Genomic DNA, 19,411 nt, shown 5'->3' with positions numbered 1-19,411 from the left:
CGGGTTGCGGTGGACTATAAAAAATTAAGCGCCTTTCAGCAGGAAGGCAGCGCCAATCTCTTGGATCCACGCAACATGCAAGCCCTGCGGCTCGTAGAGGACAAAATTGAGCAGGCTAGCAACTACAAAGAGTTATGTTTTACCAATAACCTTGAGTACGGCACGTTACAGGAGGAGGCGCCAATATGTGCTCCAGTATCTTCCCTAACACAATACTACTTCCCGCGCCGTGATACAGCGGGGAAGTGGCACATGGATGGAGCTGGCCCAGTTGTGCAGACAAACCCACTGCCGCTTCTCTTTTCCAACTCCAACTACCGCTGGTTCACAGATCATGGTGTGTCGTCTAACAATCCACATGCTGCGTACTTGCGCTCGCAGTTTACGCTTGCATCGTCACCAGATAAGAGTGACAAAATGGAAAGCATCAAATACCGCATGTCATACATTCGGTTTGTTGCAACCGCCTTTAGAGCCATATTTAATGTATCACACCCGTATTTGGTATTTACAATAAGTGGGCCTTCAGTGGAAGACACACGTACAATAAACGAGATGCAATATGAATCGTTGAAGATACCCATCGCGATGGCCATCTGCTTCGTCTGCACCTGGGTACACACCGGGTCCTTCGTGATAGGAGTCTACACAGCGGNTTGAAGATACCCATCGCGATGGCCATCTGCTTCGTCTGCACCTGGGTACACACCGGGTCCTTCGTGATAGGAGTCTACACAGCGGTGTTGGTGCCATTTGTGATGTTCAGCGCCGCCGGAATATTGGCAATTACACGAGGACCTCTTCCTTTTTTTCTGGTGCCCTCCGTTGTATGGGTGATGTCGTTTACCATGCACGCAACGCTCAGCTATTTCGATACCTTTGTGGCTAGTGGTAGCATGCCGACATCAGGGCGACGGAACAACCTAAGCCTGGACCAGCGTGTCTCGTTCACCCTGCGCCATGCAACGCGCGGTGTGTGGGTTGCAAACATTATTGCTATCAGCCTCTTTGCCGTCGGCACCCGCTCTGGCTACATGGTTGTCCGGCAGAACAGTTTCCTTCTTCTTGTGGCTGTGATCATCAACGTGTACCTAATCACCCTGGTGACCCCAGCTGTCCTTGTGCTACACCACCTCATATTATCCAACAGGCGGCGTGACATGCAGAAGCAGATCGACATCATTAATAACCACGCAAAGGTCATGCCGCGTCAGGAGGCCCTCTTCCCAGTGTTGCGCGAGCTGAAGATACAGGATGAACCAGCATCCATAGAGGCAGGCGACGGAGAAAGCGCAAGTGAGGGTGAAGGAGTCAGCCGGGGATCTTTGAGGAAGCGACTCCAGCGGCAGTTTCAGGCAGCAGCGGCCACGGCAGTGTGGGATACACGGCAAGGAATTGCTGGCGCTATGCACAAGGCCCGAAAGAGAAAAGAAGAAATGGTGCGGCGCAGGCAGGACCTGGATGAGGCAGAAGACGGACTCCCCGCTTTCTGTATAGATGATTTCATAGAAGTGGGCCTCGCTAACCCACTGGGTGGGGTGGAAGCGTCAATGCCCGAGAGAAGTACGCGCTGCCTGTATTTCAATCCGCGGATGGTGCGCCAATCAGATGTCATCCACATTCCTTTCCCCATGACGCAACGAAGTGTCACCAGCTGGACGGCAATGTCCAACGCCATTTCAGACCAGCCTGCCACGGAGCCGCCCACCGCCCCGCCGGAAGTCCAGCGCATTGCGGAGGAATTAGGTGGCGAGTGTAACTCGATCGAGACGTGGGCGATGTCGTGGAGACATGTGGGCGACGTGCTTGGTGTCGAGGGTGCTGCGGATAATCAACTACTTCCTCTGGCAGTTCGTGCCCTTGTGAAGAGCCAAAGCCTCTCGTGGGTAGTTGGTAGCGGCAACAGTAGCAGCAACGGTGTTGGTGGCGGTGGTGGCGGGGCGCCAAGTAGAATCTCCACTGATGTCGTCGTTGAGACAAATATAGATGCCGTTGAGGAAGAAGAGTTGACCGGATGGGGAATTCGCAAGCTGAAGTACCGTTGGAGACACCGGCACGAACACGGACGGCAGGGATGCTGGGGACTGCTTGGCACACGCATGGACGAGACACCCGAGCAGCGCGATGCTCGGATAATGAAGCGGAAGATGAAGCGCGTTGACTTCGACGTTGTAGAAAGCTGTTCTTACAGCTTCTTTGCTCCAGCACTGTACAAGGTGCGGTGGCTTCTTGTTGTGTTCCTCCTCGCCCTTTTCATAACCTCCTGCGTTATTGGCTTGAGGGTCGTGCCAGGCCCGCAGCTGTTCACTATACTGGATGACGACGGCCGTGCAGATGTGTTTCACGCGCTGGATGGGGTGTTTGGGCAGCAAGGAACATGTGAGTTTTGTGGTCCGTACTACGCCTCTGCGGATAGATTTCACTTGGCAAGCGATAGGGACTTGAGCATCTGTCGTGCACAGGGATATACCGATCAGATTAACATGCTCGTGGATCGTTGCGATGTTTGCAACGGCACAAATGAATGTGTAGACTGTGCAGGGAATGTCAACGGTACGCATGAGGAGTCGATGTGCGGTGGGTGCGTGGACCGCGAGTCATCTGTAGACGCGTGCTCATGTCAGCTGCAGCACGACTGTCCGTACTGTGAGTGGGCACTGAATATCAGCGACATGGGTGGAACGAACTGTTCCGTGAAGTGCACCAAGGATACATGCGGGTCCCACGGACACTGTGATGGCTACACTGCGAAGTGTGTCTGCGAAGAGCAGTTTACAGGGGAGACATGCGGTGAGTGTCGCGAGGGGTTTCTCCCACACAATGTAAATCCCAATTGCACATTGGAGTGCGACGCCGATCATGACAGCAGTGAGTGCGTGTGCAATATATCAGTCGGCCGCTGCACCCGCTGCCCTCCTGGGATGATTGGTGTATACTGCAATGTGACTAAAGTGGAGTGTGACCATGGTATGTTCGACACAGTTTCCATGAAGTGTGTGTGCTTTCCAGGATACGCCGGGGAACGCTGCGAACTCGCGACCAACTGTTCGCTGCGGGGACGATGGCTCACCGCTGCGGAGTCGCCGCTGCCCAGTGGTGACGGATGCGGTTGCATCGGCCATTGGCGAGGCCCGTCATGTCAGCTGTGCGACTGCCTCAATGGTGGCATGTGCGACCCGACCACAGGTGCATGTTTGTGCCAGGGTGGTTTTGAGGGTGAGCGTTGCCAGGCCTGTGCTGCCGGCTGCGTTGCGAAAGGTGACTGCCCTGAACCGTCACTGGAGTACTGGAATATTCGCACATGCATTTCAGAGCACTGCACTGAGGTGGATAGGGAAGAAGAAGTGGCGTGCTCTGCTTGTGAAATACAGAAGGGGCCCTCCACCTCGTATTGCAAAGCCTACGGACAACAAGAATGCAATGCCGATACCGAATGCTGGTGGGACAAAACAACGGCAACGTGTGACTGGGCGAGGGCGTATGACGTTCCTGCGGTTGATGCCGCACTGAGTTGCAGCTGCAATCAACCCACTGTCTGGGGGGGATCCACATGTGACACTTGTCTTGGCCCCGCTGGTAGCACGTGTACGGTGGAAGGAACGATCACTGGGTGCAACGGTCTGTCGTACACTGATCCAGCGCTTGTGGTGGTGACGGATGCGTGTGGGGTGTGTGGTGGTGATGGCTTCTGCCGTGGTTGTGACGGCATCCCGAATAGTGGACTTGTGGCTGATGACTGCGGTTTGTGTGGAGGACACAACAACTGTAATGACACGAGCGCCCCGCCCATTAATGTTACATACTTTCTAGGCTTGACGAATATGGGTGAAATGTTTGGTGATCCCTCCTGGTGCAAAGCTGTTCTGCGCCTCTGTGCTGCTCTCAGTATGATGAGGCCTTTCCCTGTTAGCTGCTTTCTTGCAGACTACTTGCAGAGTGTGGGGCTTAACTACGTCCCATCCGTGCAGTCGGTGTTTGATTTTGCGGCCGCCAACCGACGTTTCAGGGAGGTTGGGTTCAGCATGCAGCACGGGACTCCGCTGAGCTGGAATTATATGCTGCTTAACTCACACTCCGAGACGAGAATCGATGCAGCAGCGGGGGATATTAATACGAACTACAAGGATGAGCGAGAAATTCTAGAGAACATTAGTGGAATACTGCACGAGACCCGGATAAATGTGTGGGTGTCATCCCCCTCGTGGCCCCCCGCCATCGCCGAGGTGGAATCAGAACATACCCTCCTCTTGGTAATCTTAATTGGCTGTTTGTTCACCTTGGCTGCTGTGCATATATATTTTATAAGCATTGTGGTGGCAATCGGGCTCACGTTAGGTGCAATGACCGTATTGTTCGGCGCACTTGTGGCGTGTGTCGTGATGTCTTGGAAGCTCGATGCCGTTCTGGAATTGTGTGTGATTCCTGTGGTTCCAATTGCGGTTGAGTACCTGGTTAATCTTGCCTCTGGTTACTTTGACTTCTTGCGGATCAACACTTCACATCTGTTCGCACGTGATGTGACTCGTAAGGTGGCGTTTCAGGGGGCACTCAAATTTGCACTGCCTTCCATTTTCACTTCCTGCATTGCGTGTATAGGCGTTGCACTTACGCTTAATGTGTCAGTGGTTCTATCATGCATCCGCACTGGCCAGATTGCAATTACAGCTCATCTTTTGGTGCTGCTGGTGGTTGTGCTCTTCTCTGGTGTGTTGTGCGCACTGGGGCCGCTGCGGGATATCGGCCACTGGACTTTGTCGTTGGCGGTGGGCATTTTCTGGGGGGCATTGTTGGGCCTGGGGTTGATGTTATTTTCTAGCAGTATGAAGTGATTGTGCAGCAAATAATGTCGCTTCTGTGATCAAGGATGGTGATTAATGATGATGATGGCTGTAGAAGTTGAAAAATGAAGCTACTTTCCTTTCCACATGATTTTATGTAGCTCAAGCATTATTTCTCTGCTCCCTCTCTCGAGGTGTCTCTGTACCAGGTAAGGCAATATTGTGTCCCAGTGGTGTCTGCTGGGTCAGGGAACCCCGCTGCTCTACTACCATGGCACACACCCAGGAGTAGAAAACAAAAAAAAAAGTATTTATGGAAACTAAAACGAAGAAAACGAAAAAACAAACAAACAAAAACGCTAATAAAACCCATTGTGGTGAATTTGAACAACATGAATGTGACCTTAGGCATTCCTGTCATGCTCCATTNACCATGGCACACACCCAGGAGTAGAAAACAAAAAAAAAAGTATTTATGGAAACTAAAACGAAGAAAACGAAAAAACAAACAAACAAACAAACAAACAAAAACGCTAATAAAACCCATTGTGGTGAATTTGAACAACATGAATGTGACCTTAGGCATTCCTGTCATGCTCCATTGTACTACTGCGAAGCAAGGTTAAGATGAAAAAAGAATCAAGGTGATATTATTGTGTGCGTGTCTGCGCCTACAGTGACGCCTGGGTAAGGCGCGAGAGGGCCACTGCAAGTGGGAAGGGTATTCAAAACTACAAACAAATAGACATACTCGAGAGTAAGAATGGAGGATGAGGCGTGGACGTTTCCCACCGCGATACCGGTGCACGACAAAGGTTTCTGCAGGAATCCAGCAGGAGGAACAGTAAGGGAGGTGAAACGTGAAATGGCATCCAGACGTCAAGGGTGCCGTTCAATCTGAGGGGGAAGGGGCGGCCGCGGCCCACTCGGCATTTCGCCATGTGCACTGAAGGAGAATGCGCTACTATCTGCTCTTGGGCGCAAAGGAGTAGGGCGAAACAGGTTCCATGGTAACAAGACACGTGGGCCCTCACATACTTCCAATGGAAGTGGCACAAACGGATTCGTCACATGTTCCTTGTGGTGGCGCTTTTTTGGTTTGGCTACAGTTTATAGATAACGCGATGCTTCGTTCCGGATGAGTTTCTTTGTATGTTCCCAAAGTATCATGAGGTGTACATTATCACCTCCAAGGGGAGGAGCAGTCTTGCTGTCGACGTTTCCCCGCCGTTCCGGGGGCAGGTGGACTGTGCCATCAAGCGGTGCTGCTGGGCCCGAGGGTGCCAACTCCTCCATCCCAGGAACGTTGCCCTTGCCTGCACTAGACGCCTCTGTCAGTGGTGGTGATGTGAGTGCTGCAAAAAAGAATGGCGTGGAGAGTGGCGATGGGGAAATACACAAGGGCGCCACGTCGAACACCACTGTGAAGAAAATATCGATGACAGTATGGTTGCGGCCTCTACTGCTGCTTTTCTTGGTTCGCTTGTGCTTCGTGGAGTTGCCGTGATGCTTATGTGAGCAGTGATGAAGGACACCCCACATCGTTGGATTATATGCAACCGCTTAGCCGCAGTGGGGGTCCGCTTTCAGCAGGGCGTGTCCCGGGTGGATGCAGCAAACGATTGCGTTGCAGTAAGCCTCTGGTGTCTATCGACCGTTGAAAAGATGTGTAGTCTTTTCCAATTTTATTTTTTAAACATTCCTTTTTATTTGGCTGTTTTCTTTTTTTGCTCTGGGTTGGTTTTATTAGGCTCCTTAAGTGAAGGTTGAAGGAGAAACGGAGGTATTTCTTCTGTGCGGCTTCTCGAGCACCATTTATTTATTTGTTTCTTGTTTTGTGTTCTGTTGGCTGCTGCAGATGTGTGGGACGCGTGATACTGCTTAAATATTCGTGATGGTGGGCTCACGATTACCTGGACAACGCAGATTTTCCCATATTATGCGCATGGATGATGCCTCTCCCTGCCGTACTTCCCGGGTAATACATTTTTTGTTTTGGCTTGTCTCATGTGGAGGGGTTTCGTGTTCCTTTGGGTGGAGTCTGAGCACCGCCACTGCACTCGTTGGAAGTCTTCTGCGTTGCTTGCCTGTTGTCCGTGCAGTTCTCCAGGTGGGGTGCAGCACCTGATGATCGCACTGCCATACCTCCACCTTGCATGTGTGTTTTGTGTGCTTCGGGCACGGCCGCATGACAAAAAAAAATTTTTTTTGTTCTCTTGTTCCTTCTTTTCTGCGTTTGCTGCCTGCGTAAAGGCTGGTTTTGGTGGGCAAGGTAGCGGATGAACCCCGCCGCCTTGGTGAGCGACGCGGGGGCACCGCGCGAGGAGCCGTCGGCGATTCTCGAGGTTGATGCCGATGGCACGCGAGTGCGTGACATAATGTACATGTTTCTGAGCCGCCTGGTGGACCCGTCGCTGCGGTGCGCAATGTCTGAAGAAGAAGAAGCAGAAACAGCAGCACATGTCGCAGCACAACTCTCTGGCATGCAGTACATTGTGCAGCAACTTGAGCGTATCAGCACCTGCACCGACTGGTCCACCTGTGTCGTGCGATGGAACGACTTTAGCCTCTTTGACGAGGATGCCGCCACTGCGATTGAGTTTGACTACCAGCGGTTCGCGCCCTTCATGGACGCCGCACTGCACCAGGTGCTCTCGCAGTACTACGCAGAGGAGTACGCCAATCGTGGCAAGTGCAGCCCCAGTTTGGTGTTCTCGTGTGTGCCGCGCTGCCTGAGCATTCGTGTGCTGCGCGCATCGCTGGTGGGGCAGTTGTGCTCCATCAAGGGCGTCGTGACGCGAACCTCTCAGGTGCGTCCCGAGCTGATTGTTGGCGTCTTTCGCTGCGGTGACTGCGGGACAGAGAGCAATCCAGTTGACCAGCAGTTCCACTACACGGAGCCGCCTGCCTGTCGAAATCCACAGTGCGAGAACAAGAACCGTTTTCAGCTCGTTCCTACCCATCCGCACACGAGGTTCGGGGACTGGCAGAAGATACGACTACAAGAGGATGCGAACAACATTCCAGCTGGAAGCATGCCACGCACGATGGAGCTTATCGCCCGCAACGATGCGGTGGAGGTGGCGAAGCCGGGTGACCGCATCGTTGCGGTCGGTTGCCCTATCGTTGTCCCGGAGGTGGCGAAGCTGTTCAACCAGGCCAACCGCCGCGAGGTGCAGCGGGAGATGTCCAGCGGGCAGCGAGCACAACAGGAGGCGCAGCAGGACATGGAGGGCGCTACCGGGCTGCGGGTGCTTGGTGTGCGGGAACTGAACTACCGCATGTGCTTTCTCGCCACCACCGTCACCGACGCGAGCGGCGACGACCGCAAAATGACGGAGGCGGTGAAGGACTCCACCGACGGCGCGGCGGAGCGAGAGGCGGTGCGGCTCACGCCAGCGGAGATGCAGAAGGTGCGGCTGATGCGGAGCCACGACAACCTACTCAAGGCCCTCACTGAGTGCATCGCCCCAAACATTTTCAAACACGACGTCGTGAAGTTGGGCCTCTTGCTGCAGATGGTGGGGGGCGTGTCGAAGAACACCGTGGAGCAGATTGGGCTGCGCGGCGACATCAATGTGTGCATCATTGGCGACCCATCCACTGCAAAGTCGCAGTTCCTCAAGTGGGTCTCTGGCAACGCTGCGCGTGGCGTTTACACGAGCGGTAAAGCCTCCACCGCGAGCGGTCTCACCGCTACTGTCACGCGTGACGCTGACACCGGTGACCGCACCATAGAGGCAGGCGCACTCATGCTGAGTGACCGTGGTGTTTGCTGCATTGACGAGTTTGACAAGATGGACGTGAAGGACCAAGTGGCAATCCACGAGGCAATGGAGCAACAGACAATATCCATCGCCAAGGCAGGGATTAAAGCAACCTTGAGCGCCAGGACATCGCTCCTCGCCGCGATGAACCCCATCGGTGGCAAGTACGACCGCCGAAAGCCCTTGCAAAAGAATGTGGCCATGACGGCACCAATCATGTCGCGCTTCGATCTCATGTTTGTGATTGTGGATGAGTCGAGTGACGATGCTGACTACGCCATTGCGGATCAGCTTCTGCGTCTGCACCGCTTTGGTGACCGCGCTGTTCGCCCGCCTTTCTCAGTAGAGGACTTTCAGCTGTACCTGCGTTACACACGCTCCCTCACGCCGCGGCTTCGAGAAGAGGCGGTACACCTCATCGTCTCGGCGTACAGGGACATGCGACTACAGGATTCGCTATCAAATCGTAGCAAGGTGTATCGTGTCACAACACGTCTACTGGAGAGCATCATTCGTCTATCAGAGGCGACGGCGAAAATATACATGAGCGAGGATGTGAAGGCGGCTCATGTGGAAGTGGCACTAGAGCTAATGCGCCAGTCCCTCTCCACGCTTGACATGACGGAGGTGGAACTCGTCGGCATCACTGACCCCTTCGATGTTGGGTCAGCCGCGGTGAAAGGAGAACCACAGGAAGGTGAACAAAGGCAGAACCAACAAGAGCAGCAACCGCAACAGCAGCAGCAGCAGCAAGAGACAGCTCAGGCAAGGGAGGGTGGAAGGTCCACCGGAGCGAGACGAAAGGGAAAGAAAGCGGTAGCCATTACAACAGCGGCGTCGGCCACCCCAGCGCCTCGAAAGACTGTTATTAATGCAGATCACTATTTCAGCATTGTGAACCGCCTCGTCTCGCGGATCCAGTCACTCGGGGAGTCAGACCCACCGTCGCGTGCGGAGCTAGTGACGTGGTATATGGAGCAGGTGCGTTCCCTTAATAAGGCACAACTGGAGGTCGAGCTGCGGTACGTGAACCTCGTCATACAAAAGATGCTGAAGGATGGAAACCTACTTGAAGTGGAGATCAAGGATGGAGAGGGGACTCGGATCTTCCTTGACCCCAACTACATACCTGACGTCACAAAACAGTAACAGTTGGTGTGTGGGGTCTCTGTGAGGCCGATGAGAGTTGCTTCCCACAAAATGCACCAGTGCTACAGCCATAGAAAGTGGCAGCATACGAGAGATTGGAAGTGGTTGCGTTTTGCAAAATGCGTTTTGCATGGTTTTAACATGACAAACCTCACCACCTCCCCCCTCCCTTCCAAAACCCGTCGAATAAAAATAGAAGTCTTCTGAGATGCTTGAACTGACAGGATGAATCTGCCGTGGTCTTGTTGCACTTTTTCTTTCTTTCTTTCTTTCCTCTCTTTCCCTATCTCTCTCTGTCTGTCTGTCTGTCTGTCCGTCCGTCCGTCCCCCTACCCACCCCACAGGTGTCGTGCTGGGGCAATTCGTGCGTGCGTAAGTGTGTGTTGCCCTACCATCAGTCACACACACACACACACACACGCTACTGCCTGCCGTGTCACGTATTCAAGGGATGCCGGCCGAGGCGGATGTGGTTATCCCTGCACCCGGCGAGACGTTCGTCGGCGAGGACGGAACTGTCTCCGTCGTGCTGGAAGACAACGCCGACGGAAACTACGAGCCGACACAGGAGGAGATTGAGGAGTTTGCCGCGTGGATGGGGATGCAGCTGCCGGAAGACAAAGAGTTTCTGCATATTGCCCGTGATGGGCTAAAGGCGCCTCTGCCGAAGGACTGGCGGCCGTGCCGCACCAATGAGGACGAAATCTACTACTTCAACTTTAGAACGGGTGAAAGCACATGGAACCACCCGATGGATGAGTTTTTCCGCGAGAGTTTTATTAAAGAGAAGGAGCGAAAGAAAACTGGTGGTGGTGCACACAACCGTGAAAGAGGCGGAGTCGGTGGAACTACCACTACTACTGCAGGTGGTGGTGGTGGTGGGGGTGGTGTCAGCAGTAATAGTGGCGGCTCGGGACTCATTATGAAGATGCCACCACCAGGAACGATGAGGGATGCCACGGCGACTTCCCCCGTGGCACTCGGGTCGGCCCTCGGCTCCACGAAGCTAACAACAAACAACGGGCTGACGCTCAAGGGCCTGCCGCCCCGTGTGGTACCTGCAGCTGACGCGGCAAAGCAGACGACACCAAGCGGCGGCGGCGGTGGTGGTGAGCGGCGCATCATGTCGGAGGCTGAGAAGAACCTTGAGGAGAAGATACGCGAGGAGCGCGAGGCGGAGTTCAAGGCAGAGGAGGAAAAGGCGGAGGTGATGCAACAAGAACGACTGCAGGAGATGCGGAAAATGCACGAGACAGAGTTGACGCGACTGCGGGAGGATCTTGAGGCGAGGTGGGCGGCGGTGCGTGGTGAAGCTGCTGCGGCGGAGGAGGCGGAGCTCAGGCGCAGACGGCGAGAGCTGGAGGACACGTGGAAGGCCAGTCTTGACCGCGAGCGGGTGGAGGAGGAGAAGCTCAAGCAGCAGCTGGCAAGCCTAAAAGAGGAGCACACGCAGCGCGTCGCCAGCGAGGTGGCGAAGGCGGAGGCAACCTTGAAACAGCAGCTTGAGCAGCAGCGGAAGCAGATGGAAACGAGTGCAGCTGCATCACTAGAGAAGGTGAGAGCCGAGGCACGTGCCGAATTCACGGCACGGAAGGATGCATTGCGGAACAAGTCACAGGAAGAGATGAGACAGCTCAAGGAGGCGGCCGAGCGGCGCCAGAAAACAGAAATGGCCTCGATGCAAAAGAAACATGAGGAGTCGATGAAGCGTCAGGACAACAGTAGCGCTGTAGCAACAACGACAACACCGGCAGCGGCATCTACAGGCGCATCAACGGCAGAGAGTGACAGCGCTCGAGTCGCTGCCATACGCGCGCAAGAGAAAGAAGAAGTCGCCGCCATTCTGTGTCGATCACGCGAGGAGCAGGAGACTCTTCGCACCGCAATGGAGGGGAAGCTCAAACAAATGCGCAGAGAGCTCTGTGAGCTTGAGGGTCCGGCCCCTGTTTCTCTCGGAAACGCGCGCAGCGCAGCAGCTGGAGCGGCGGGTGACGCACTCGAGGAGTTGCGCCGCCGCTGGAGGGCGGAGGAGATGGCACGCATACGGGTACTCGAAGACGACCGCCGAAAGAAACTTGCTGCAGTGCAGCGGCCGCCGCAGGCGTCTTCCACGCCATCGACACCCTTGTCCCCTGCCTCCACGAATACGGCCACCACCACCAATACCACCACCACCAATACCACCGCCACAACTGCTCCAACAGAAGAGGGTGCGGGTCTCCGTGCGGCCTTCTCCGCTGTGCTAGCTCAGAAGGCGAAGACGCTGCAAGAGACGGAGGAGCTTCTCCGTGCCACACTTCAGGAGGAATTCACGCGCACCACCGCCCCGATGGAGGCGCGGGTGACAGGGGCTGTTGAGGGTGCCGTCAAGGTGTTCATCCGCTCCACTGAGGCGCAGCGGCGGCTCGAGCAGGAGGACTTCGAACGCCGGCGTGACAAGGCGTTGGCAGCCCACAAGGTGGCGAAGGAGGCGTACGACAAGAAGGTCGCCGAGCAGAAGGCGAAGCTGTTGGGAGAAGCCAAGGCGGAGATGGAGGAGATGTTGCGCGAGGCGCAGCAGAAGGCGGTGGGGACGGCGCTGCAGGCGATGGAGGCAGAGCAGCGGTCTGCAGAGGAGAAAATCCGCCGCCGCTATGATGATGAGCGCCGCGCCTTTGTGGCGGAGATCGATGAGGAGATGCTGGCATACGCACAGAAGGAGCGCCAGGACGTTGAAGCACAGGAGGAAGCGAGGGCTAAAAAGCAGGAGGAGAAAATGCGCCTTGCGGCGAAGGAGGAGGCTCTGGTCAAGGCACAAAAGGCGGCGGAAAAAAGAAAAGAGGAAGCAGCAGCAGCAGCGGCGGAAGCAGCAGCGAAACGCCAACCACCACAGACTCCTGGGATTCCGCTAGAGCTGCTCCAACGGCGCCTTAGCGCGATAGAGAAGACATATGAGGAACAGGAGTTGAAGATGCAGGCGGAGCTCGAGTCGATCAAAGCAGAGATTGCGAGGCTGGGAGAGGCTCTCGTGGTGCAAGAGCAAAAACCACCGCAAGAGCAAGAGCAGCCACAACTGCAGCAGCAGCAGCAGCGACAGTATCAGCTACAACTATTACAACAATATCATCAACAACAGCTGCAGCAAATGCGTGGTGGCCCAATCGCTGAAATGATATCCTCAACAGCCTTGCAATCCGGCACGGAAGAAGTCCGACACCCCACGCCCTTCTCTTCCGAGGCATTGCGATTTTTGAATGAACAGCAGCGTGAGTTTAGCACACGGCGCGGGGCCCTTAATGCTGCTCGTGAGGATTGGCACAATGAAGTGCGCAACGCTAGCCTTGCGCCATCCCTCAACAATGGCGGCGGGGGCCTGCTGTGCGACACCGCAGATGCGGGCCCAGTGAACTCGCAGCTGCTCTCGCTCGTCGGTACACTTGGCGACCGCCTCGAGCACCTTACGGGGCACATCAGCAAACTGCAGGCCGCGAAGGCGTCCGTGTCCCCGGAACGACATCATCATAATCGTCAACATCGACACCACCACGAGGAACAGAAACAGCATCGAAGACACCGTTCCCCCGCGGGCCGCTACCACACACATGAGAGGGATGCATCCGGCACGAAAAGGAAATCGCCGCGCTTGAGCCCCTCGAAACAGCGGCCACACACCGAGCTTGTGCAGAAGTGGAGTCAGATCCTTCTCGATCTCGCGGCACCGCCACAGCGCCATGGCGAACTTAGCGCCTCCATTCAGCGCTTCGTGACGGATTAGTGATGTGGAAAAAGTGAGCAAGTAACAAAAAAGAGAGTGGGTGGGCGGGGATATCTGTGCCTGTGTCTCTGTGAGTGTGTGTCTCCTCGTACTTATGCTGCGACTTATACGCTGTACCGAATGGCTCCCGAGTACGGTCCCACATTGACTGGAAGAGTGGGGAGTGGCGGCGGATGTGTGTGTGTGTGTGTGTGTGTGTGTGTGTGTGTGTGTGTGTGTGTGTACGGCGGAGCAAACAGCAACGAAGCAAACAAAGGCCGCACGTCGTTTTGTTGTACGGCGCGGGGTATCTCCTTTGTTTTTCTCCGGCCCATTCCTCCCTACACACACACTCTCTCTCTCTCTCTCTCCTCCGCGTGAGCTTCGCTTGTGTACAAAACACTGTTCCCTCCCCCAAGTGGGAAGTTCATTGGCAAGACAGGAGAGCATCAGGTGCATACACACGTATACACAAACACTTTTAACTCCCTCTCTTTATCTCTCTTCCTTCATTTCTTCACGGGTAGTGACAGAGAAGGCATGCTAGCGCCGCGCGGAGCCGTTGCAGCAGAGGGTGATGTGGTGCTCGTACTGCGTGGACATCTCAACGTGACGCCCCTGCTGCTCCGCCGCGGGGAGGTGCTGCACTGTAGAGAAGGGAAGTTCCGCCACGACGACATCATCGGCCGGCCGCTCGGCACACGCGTTGAAGGCCGGAGCAACATCAAGGACGACACTCGCGCGGTGCCCACCATCCTCGTGCTGCAGAGCAGCGCGGACCTGTGGACGCTGGCAGTGCCGCACCGCACACAGATCATCTATGACACCGACATTGCCGTCATCATTTTCAACCTCCGCCTGCGCCCCGGCTGCCGCGTCGCGGAGGCGGGGACCGGCAGCGGCTCGCTCACGCACTCCCTCGCCAAGACCGTCGCTCCGAACGGCACCGTATACACGTTTGATTTCCACAAGGGCCGCTGCCTGGAGGCGCGACAGGAGTTCCGCCGCAACGGGCTGGCGGCATCCCTCGTGACTTGCAACTGGCGCGATGTGTGTGCCACCGCCTTCGACGACGACAACGTCGTGCCCGGCGGGGAGGAGGACTGCGGCGACAGCACTGAACCGCGCCACGGCTTCGGCTTGCCGAAGAAACATGTGGACGCCGTGTTCCTCGACGTGCCGGCGCCGTGGCTCGCCATCGAGAACGTGCAGCATGTTCTCGTCCCAGGGGGCATGCTGTGTACCTTCTCGCCGTGCATCGAGCAGTCACAGCGGACGGCGCAGCGGCTGCGGCAGGAGCCCTTCGAGTTCCTCGACATCCGTACGGTGGAGGCGCTCACGCGGGACTTCAACCCCGTCTACAAGCGTGGTCGAGAAGAGGATGGACAACCGGGGCGCTACAAGTTCCGCAGCGCGCTAGTGTCAAAGGGCCACAGCGCGTATCTCACCTTTGCGCGGCGGCGGCTCGAGCGCATCCCTGGAATGGACGCGGACGACGGCAGCCCATTGAGTGGCGAGAATAACAACGGCGGGAGCTGAGCGCAACACCGGCGTAGGCGCACCTCTCTGTGGTACGGTTAAATGGGTCGCCGCTGCTGCTTTTGTCTCCGTTGCAGTGTCGGCGTGTGCCTGTGCATCTCTCTCTCTTTCTCTCTTGCGTATCGGTAAGCATAAGGGAGAGTCGTGTGCCCCCCAACTTGCTGATCTTCCTTATTTCCCATGCCGTGCCTTTTCCTTTTCTTTTTTTTCTTTCAGGTGTTCGTTCTCTTCGTGACGTTTACACACACACACACACAGACACCGCCAGCTGTGGAGGTACGGTTAGCATGAACACTCCCAGCGACAGTGGTGGAGGCGGGATGGGGTTCAAGGGACAGCTGGCCTCCGCTCTCGTGCTTAGCGTCGCGCTGAAGCTGGTGACGTTCGCGCTGACCACAGTTCTGACGCGCCAGCTCACGCCGGGCGAGAATGGCGTTAGTTTCTCGGCTCAGCTGTACATTAACACAGTTCTCTTCCTTGCACGAGAGTGCGTGCGAAGTGTGAATGCCCGGCACAACTTGCGTGACAAGATGAGTAGTGGAGAGGCAGTTCTACAGGTGATGAACTGTGCGGCAACCTCTCTTCCCGTAGGGGTTGCTGTCATGGCTTTGATGGAGGTGCTATCATGGTGTGGCATCTACGTGTTTCCGTCGCTAACGGCGTATTCTCATGTGAATGGAGCTACGTCTTTAAATGGGATTAGTGGTGGGGTGAGCGCTGGCAGTACGGCAATGGGGTTGCCAGAGCTGCTTCTGGCGCTGAGTGTTGTAGTTGCGCTGACGGCTGAACCATGCATTGCCCTTGTTCAGTCTTTCGATCAGGTGCGCATCATCGTGGCGTCTGAGTTTTGGGCTCAGCTTGTGCGTCTTGTTGTGACACTGGCGTTTGTGAAGGCATGTGGTGGTTTGGGCGGCGACCCGTGGACCGCGCGTCTGTGCTTCGCCGTCGGGTTCCTCGCGCACGCCATTATGACAGTGGTGTACTTCGTCCGGCTGTGGAACAGCAGCAGCGAGGGCGCTGTGCTGCAGCAGGCGCGGAAGTACGCCGCAACGGCCCGATGGGGCACCGCCCTGCAGTCATCGTTGTCGTGGCGTAAGCGTGTGCCGTGGTGTTTTCTTTCATGGCGGGCCGTGCGTGTGGAGGCGGCGAGGGAGATGCTGCTACTGTGCCAGTTCTTCCGTGAGAGCTGCCTGCGCCTCGTACTGACGGAAGGAGAGCGCTTCGCTCTCGCCGCGTTTGGCTCAGCAGCGGCAATGGGTCACTACGACCTTGTCGCCAATCTCGGCTCCCTCATCGCGCGCCTCATCTTCCGTGTGTGGGAAAGCGCCTGTTTTGTCAAGTGGAGCCGTGACGCCGCCCGTGGCTCCCCGAAGGAGGCGGCCGCGCTGCTTTTCACTATGTTGCGCGTTGCCTCGTACTTTGGTGCGGCAGTGCTGCTCCTAGGGCCGCCGCTCGCGGAGGGGTTCTTGCTGCGGATCTTCTCGCATCGCTGGGCCTCGCATGAGGCGGTGCAGGCGCTGCAGCTCTACTGCTACCTGCTGCCGCTGCTGGGATGGAATGGGTTGCTCGACGCGTTTGTGCGGGCCACCGCAGCGCCACCGACGCTCCGGCTGACGCAGCGAGTTATGGTGGCGCAGGCGGCCATGTACATTATTGCTTGCTTCGTTGTACTGCGACTGCGCTGGATCGACGACGCGGTGGCCGGCCTTATTGTAGTGAATGGAACAAGCATGGTGCTACGCTGTGTGGCATCAGTCAGCGTTGTGCTCATGCATCCCATTGCCAGCCATATGCCTGGTGACAAGGTGGCACTGCAACTCAAACTTTGGGACTTCGGCGCCGTGTGTGACGCGCGTATTGCGGCGACCTGGGCTGCGCTGTTTGCGTGCACGAGATGTGCGTCGTCTGGCGCTGCAGCTGCTGCTGCTGCTGTGTGCGCGGCGCCCGTCTTTGCCACCGCTGTTGTGAGGTGGGACCCGGAGATTCGTCTCGTGCTCTGGAGTATCGTGCGCCGCTGAACAGCAGAAGAAGAGCAACAACAACAACAACAACACCGGGAAGGGGGAATGGGTGAAAAGCATGATACGATAAGGGCCAGCTATGTAACTTGCCCCATTCCCGTTACCTCTGTTTTTCTTTTTTCTCTGTTGCTCCTTTTGTATATTAAATTTCGTGCACTCACCATGGAGGTAGCTTTTTTATTAGTACCAATCACTACAGTCGAGAGAAGAGAGAAAGCCACATGCTTCGACGCTTCACGACTCACGGCCTTCGCACAAACACGTGGAATGTGCAGAAGCTCGCGACACGCTTCTGCATCAGCATCAACGTGCCCACCATTGCGGAGTCCATCAGCTCTGGGACGGTCATAGGCTGGGCGAAGAAGGTTGGTGATCACGTTTCGGAGGATGAGGTCATTTGCCAAATTGAGTCTGACAAGCTCAATGTGGATGTGCGAGCCCCGGCAAACGGTGTCATTACGCAGATCAACTACGCTGATGGAGCCGTTGTTGAGGTTGGCACGGTGCTGTCGACAATGAAGGAGGGCCCAGCCGGTGCCGAGGCGCCGGCATCAGCGGCAACAACAACGACGCCCGCCCAAGGGGACGAGGCGGCAGCACCAAAGGAAGCCGCACCACCGAAGCCCAAGCCGCAGGCAACAGCAGCAGCAGCGCCACCGCNGGACGAGGCGGCAGCACCAAAGGAAGCCGCACCACCGAAGCCCAAGCCGCAGGCAACAGCAGCAGCAGCGCCACCGCCACCGCCACCTCCCTCGCAGGTTGTGTCTACCGTGACAGGCTCCGACCCGCGCGTGCGTAGCGTGCGCATCTCTTCCATGCGCCAGCGTATCGCGGACCGTCTCAAGGCGAGCCAGAATACATGTGCCATGCTAACGACCTTCAACGAGATTGATATGACACCGCTCATTGAGTTGCGCAACCGGTACAAGGACGATTTCTTCAAGAAGCACAACGTGAAGCTAGGCTTCATGTCGCCATTTGTGAAGGCCTGCGCGATCGCCCTGCAGGATGTGCCCATTGTCAACGCCTCCTTCGGTGCCGACACCATTGACTACCACGACTATGTGGATATCAGCATCGCCGTCTCCACACCGCGCGGCCTCGTTGTGCCTGTGCTGCGCGACGTGCAGACCGCCGATTTTGCGCGGATCGAGAAGCAGATCGCTGACTTTGGCGAGCGTGCGAAGGTGAACAAACTCACAATGGCGGAGATGACAGGTGGCACGTTCACCATCAGCAACGGTGGCGTGTTTGGCTCGTGGATGGGGACACCGATCATCAACCCGCCGCAGAGCGCCATCCTCGGCATGCACGCCACAAAGAAGAAGCCGTGGGTGGTTGGCAACGAGATCAAAATCCGCGACGTGATGGCCGTCGCGCTGACGTACGACCACCGCCTCATCGACGGCAGCGATGCCGTGACCTTCCTTGTAAAGGTGAAGAACCTCATCGAAGACCCCAGCCGCATGGTGCTCGACCTCGCATAGCGCCGACACGGTGCAGCGAACCGCCGGTGTTCAGTTGGACGCCGGGGTCGTATATGTTATGTGAAGCTGTGAGTGAGTGCGCGAAGAGGTGGCGAGGCTGAAGCGAGCGCTTAAAACGAACACCGTGGTCTGTGCGTGTACACAAACCGAAAAGGGGAAAGCCAAGAAGTGAAGAAATATTCACAACAGCAAGCAACGGGGTAGTACATAAATGTATACATACATACATACATACATATATATATATATATGTATGCGTGTGTGTGTGTGTCTATGTGTGTATTTCAGTGTGTGGGAGGGAATGGGGNCATATATATATATATATGTATGCGTGTGTGTGTGTGTCTATGTGTGTATTTCAGTGTGTGGGAGGGAATGGGGTGTGGATGCGTTCTGTGCTGTGGAGGCACAAAAAACAACAACAACCACAACAACAAGAGAAATATCAAAGAAGCATGAATGAACAATGAAGCAAAGAGGAAACATTGAAACAACAAAGACAACATGAATGAAAACAGAGCAAAGCAAAGCGGTGTATATATATATACATATACCCGCACACATACGCAGGGATATAGACACCGACATAAACACACAGACAAACGCAGGTAGAACGAGAGAGGTGGGGATGTGGGTAGAGAATGCGTGAGCAATGACAAAAGGGTGATGTGCACAAACGATCCATGAAAAGGAATGGACGCGAGCCCCATTCTTCCATTTATGTCTTTTACTCCCCCAATCTATTTACACACACACACACTCTCTCTCTCTCTCTTCCCCTCTCCCTCTCATGCCATATGGTATGTGTGTGTGTGTGTGTGTGTGTTGTACTTTTCCATGGCACGTGCGGGGCGCCGGCTGCGTGAAGGTTGGGGGCGAGAGTGGGGCCGCGGCGTCTCACACCTGCGCGTGGGTGGTTGCATGAGGGAATACGCTG

General features: G+C 55.8%; 9 protein-coding genes across 9 annotated transcripts; 7 read left to right on the top strand and 2 right to left on the bottom strand.

Moving 5' to 3' along the window:
* Window positions 1-75: 75 nt before the first annotated feature.
* DQ04_02881080 (subtilisin-like serine peptidase) lies at window positions 76-660 on the top strand (the record flags this gene model as incomplete). Its single annotated transcript, XM_009312313.1, has 1 exon — window positions 76-660. One exon carries the CDS (start codon window positions 76-78, stop codon window positions 658-660), a length of 585 nt encoding a protein of 194 aa, XP_009310588.1.
* Window positions 661-758: 98 nt separating this feature from the next.
* Window positions 759-4,829, top strand: DQ04_02881070 (subtilisin-like serine peptidase; the record flags this gene model as incomplete). Its single annotated transcript, XM_009312312.1, has 1 exon — window positions 759-4,829. One exon carries the CDS (start codon window positions 759-761, stop codon window positions 4,827-4,829), a length of 4,071 nt encoding a protein of 1,356 aa, XP_009310587.1.
* Window positions 4,830-5,888: 1,059 nt separating this feature from the next.
* Window positions 5,889-6,320, bottom strand: DQ04_02881060 (hypothetical protein; the record flags this gene model as incomplete). Its single annotated transcript, XM_009312311.1, has 1 exon — window positions 5,889-6,320. One exon carries the CDS (start codon window positions 6,318-6,320, stop codon window positions 5,889-5,891), a length of 432 nt encoding a protein of 143 aa, XP_009310586.1.
* Window positions 6,321-6,659: 339 nt separating this feature from the next.
* On the bottom strand, window positions 6,660-6,968 carry DQ04_02881050 (hypothetical protein; the record flags this gene model as incomplete). The annotated part of the gene is made up of 1 exon (XM_009312310.1): window positions 6,660-6,968. One exon carries the CDS (start codon window positions 6,966-6,968, stop codon window positions 6,660-6,662), a length of 309 nt encoding a protein of 102 aa, XP_009310585.1.
* An 89-nt stretch (window positions 6,969-7,057) lies between these two features.
* Window positions 7,058-9,694, top strand: DQ04_02881040 (minichromosome maintenance (MCM) complex subunit; the record flags this gene model as incomplete). The annotated part of the gene is made up of 1 exon (XM_009312309.1): window positions 7,058-9,694. One exon carries the CDS (start codon window positions 7,058-7,060, stop codon window positions 9,692-9,694), a length of 2,637 nt encoding a protein of 878 aa, XP_009310584.1.
* A 451-nt stretch (window positions 9,695-10,145) lies between these two features.
* On the top strand, window positions 10,146-13,448 carry DQ04_02881030 (putative glutamic acid-rich protein precursor; the record flags this gene model as incomplete). The annotated part of the gene is made up of 1 exon (XM_009312308.1): window positions 10,146-13,448. The coding sequence occupies one exon, from the start codon at window positions 10,146-10,148 to the stop codon at window positions 13,446-13,448; it is 3,303 nt and encodes a 1,100-aa protein (XP_009310583.1).
* Window positions 13,449-13,967: 519 nt separating this feature from the next.
* DQ04_02881020 (putative tRNA methyltransferase complex subunit) lies at window positions 13,968-14,966 on the top strand (the record flags this gene model as incomplete). The annotated part of the gene is made up of 1 exon (XM_009312307.1): window positions 13,968-14,966. One exon carries the CDS (start codon window positions 13,968-13,970, stop codon window positions 14,964-14,966), a length of 999 nt encoding a protein of 332 aa, XP_009310582.1.
* A 287-nt stretch (window positions 14,967-15,253) lies between these two features.
* On the top strand, window positions 15,254-16,984 carry DQ04_02881010 (putative dolichyl-P-Man:GDP-Man5GlcNAc2-PP-dolichyl alpha-1,2-mannosyltranslocase; the record flags this gene model as incomplete). The annotated part of the gene is made up of 1 exon (XM_009312306.1): window positions 15,254-16,984. The coding sequence occupies one exon, from the start codon at window positions 15,254-15,256 to the stop codon at window positions 16,982-16,984; it is 1,731 nt and encodes a 576-aa protein (XP_009310581.1).
* A 224-nt stretch (window positions 16,985-17,208) lies between these two features.
* Window positions 17,209-18,474, top strand: DQ04_02881000 (2-oxoglutarate dehydrogenase, E2 component, dihydrolipoamide succinyltransferase; the record flags this gene model as incomplete). The annotated part of the gene is made up of 1 exon (XM_009312305.1): window positions 17,209-18,474. One exon carries the CDS (start codon window positions 17,209-17,211, stop codon window positions 18,472-18,474), a length of 1,266 nt encoding a protein of 421 aa, XP_009310580.1.
* Between the last annotated feature and the right edge of the window lie 937 nt (window positions 18,475-19,411).

Source organism: Trypanosoma grayi (genome assembly GCF_000691245.1).
Source record: "Trypanosoma grayi strain ANR4 Tgr_288_V1, whole genome shotgun sequence".
NCBI classification, from domain to species: Eukaryota; Euglenozoa; class Kinetoplastea; order Trypanosomatida; family Trypanosomatidae; genus Trypanosoma; species Trypanosoma grayi.
Note: the sequence above shows the minus strand (reverse complement) of the source record. Positions and strands in the feature narration are given on the sequence as shown.